The 2,090-nt window shown below is 39.9% G+C and overlaps 1 protein-coding gene across 1 annotated transcript; it reads right to left on the reverse strand.

Moving 5' to 3' along the window:
* LOC100263437 (stilbene synthase 1) lies at window positions 1–1,856 on the reverse strand. Its single transcript, XM_002264419.5, has 2 exons — window positions 1,590–1,856; window positions 1–1,277 (listed from the first exon to the last, which is right to left on the reverse strand). The coding sequence occupies exons 1-2, from the start codon at window positions 1,765–1,767 to the stop codon at window positions 277–279; spliced, it is 1,179 nt and encodes a 392-aa protein (XP_002264455.1). The 5' UTR covers window positions 1,768–1,856; the 3' UTR covers window positions 1–276.
* Between the last annotated feature and the right edge of the window lie 234 nt (window positions 1,857–2,090).

Consider the following 2,090-nt stretch of genomic DNA (forward strand, 5'->3'; position numbering starts at 1 on the left):
TATCAAATTCAATAATTCTTTTATTTACTTTTCAATAATATTCATACGAACACAACATTACAATGTTTGAGCAATCTTCAAGATAATGAAACAGTGAGATATGAAACTCATCTGTTTAAATTGAGCTCATGAAGAAAGCCTAACAATGACTTGATTACAATCAACATTTGGCAAAAGCAATGAAATTCTATAAGAATATTATTAATATTGGACATAAATACCCTTATTGACTCCAATTTGATACCGTAGAACATCAAAGGTACCATTCCCCTTCACTTAATTTATAACTGTAGGAATGCTACGCAGCACAACAGTTTCGATGGTTAAGCCTGGTCCAAAACCAAATAATACTCCCCAATCCAATCCATCACCTGTGGTGGCCTTTTCCCTCTTTAGAGATTTCTTTCTCATCTCATCCAAAATAAACAACACACATGCACTAGACATGTTACCATACTCACTTAACACGTGCCTTGTTGCTTCAAGTTTCTTTTTCTCTAAATTGAGTTTTGCTTCAACTGCATCAAGAATTGCAGGGCCACCTGGATGGGCAATCCAAAATAACGAGTTCCAATCGCTAATACCAAGTGGGTCAAAAGCCTGAGTCAAGCATTTCTCTATGTTCTCAGAAATCAAAGTAGGCACACTAGGCCACAAATGAAAGGTGAGTCCCACCTCACGTAAGTTGCCTGCAATAGCACCTTGTGAATTAGGAATAAATGTTTGAGCTGCTGAGATGAGCTGGAAGTGTGGTCGTTCAATTGAGAGATCTGGATCTGATCCAACAATCACAGCTGCAGACCCATCACCAAAAAGGACTTGGCCAACTAAAGAGTCCAAAGCCTCCTCGGAAGGCCCACGGAATGTAACAACAGTGATCTCAGAACACACCACAAGAACTCTTGCTCCTGCATTATTCTCTGCAAGATCCTTAGCCGTTCGAAGAACAGTCCCACCTGCATGGCAACCTTGATGGTACAACATAACTCTTCTAACTGAGTTATCAAGCCCCAAGAGATTAGCAAGTTTGTAATCAGCACCAGGCATTTCTACACCTGACGTTGTACAAAATACAAGGTGGGTGATCTTGGACTTTGGCTGACCCCACTCTTTAAGTGCCTTCAGTGCTGCTTCCTTACCAAGCTTAGGTATCTCAGCAGTGATTATCTCCTGGCGTATATTAAGAGATGGGGCCATGTAGGCACCAATATTTGGGTGCTCTTCAAGCATCTTTTCAGTCAAATGAATGTAACGCTTCTTGATCATTGATTTTTCACCTGCAAATAAAATAACATGACCACATTAGCTTTACCAATCAACAAGTCATATAGTATATTGCTGAAGATGATCAACATGCATTTATCATTGAAACAAGCATATAAAATTAATCTTAATTATAGCAAAAATTATTAATGTGTTTCTTAGCATTGCCACATGATTCAAAAACAGCTCTTCAAGCCATTATAGTCAGATGCAATGAATATTGGTGACTGAAGTAAAATGATTTTCAAGCCTCACTTAATAGCACACTCGTATATGTATAGAAGAGTTATGCATGTAAGAATTCAAGCCTGAGTATATATACTTACATATGCGATTGAACTTCTTCTTCAACTCAGTCATGTGCTCGCTCTTAGTGACCCTGAAGTAGTAATCAGCATAATCAGACTGGTAGATACAGTTGTCAGGAGTAGCTGTGCCAATGGCCAGGATGGTAGCCGGACCTTTGGCACGTTGAGCGTTTCTGATTTCCTCAACTGAAGCCATTGATGCCAGCTACGTACTCAAAATGAAGCTTAAGATTAAGTTGAGGAAGGAAAGAGAAGAGTGCTTGGAGCTGGGTTGAGAAAGCTGGGTGTGAGCGTTGGGTAATTTATAAGCTGTGTCTCACCAACCCTAATCCATTGGCAGTCAATGATCAATTGGCTTCAAAGTTTGCGTGCGTGAGTTTATTTTCTGGTGGGTGATTTTCAGACACGTATGCATGTGTTGATGTATTTGTGTTGTTTTCTGTTCTTCCCCTGCCCATATATGATGAATGCATCCTTAGGAAGGAGAGGGCATTCGATCTGGTTACGGCTCGTCATTCT

Source organism: Vitis vinifera, chromosome 16 (assembly GCF_030704535.1).
Source record: "Vitis vinifera cultivar Pinot Noir 40024 chromosome 16, ASM3070453v1".
Lineage (NCBI taxonomy): Eukaryota > Viridiplantae > Streptophyta > Magnoliopsida > Vitales > Vitaceae > Vitis > Vitis vinifera.

What these genes read in the sequence shown, in the direction of transcription:
- LOC100263437 (XM_002264419.5), bottom strand. Translation starts at nt 1,767, where the DNA reads ATGGCTTCAGTTGAGGAAATCAGAAACGCTCAACGTGCCAAAGGTCCG. An exon ending in GAAGAAGTTCAATCGCATAT is followed by an intron (nt 1,278 to 1,589) that starts GTAAGTATATAT and finishes TTTTATTTGCAG; the next exon opens with GTGAAAAATCAATGATCAAG.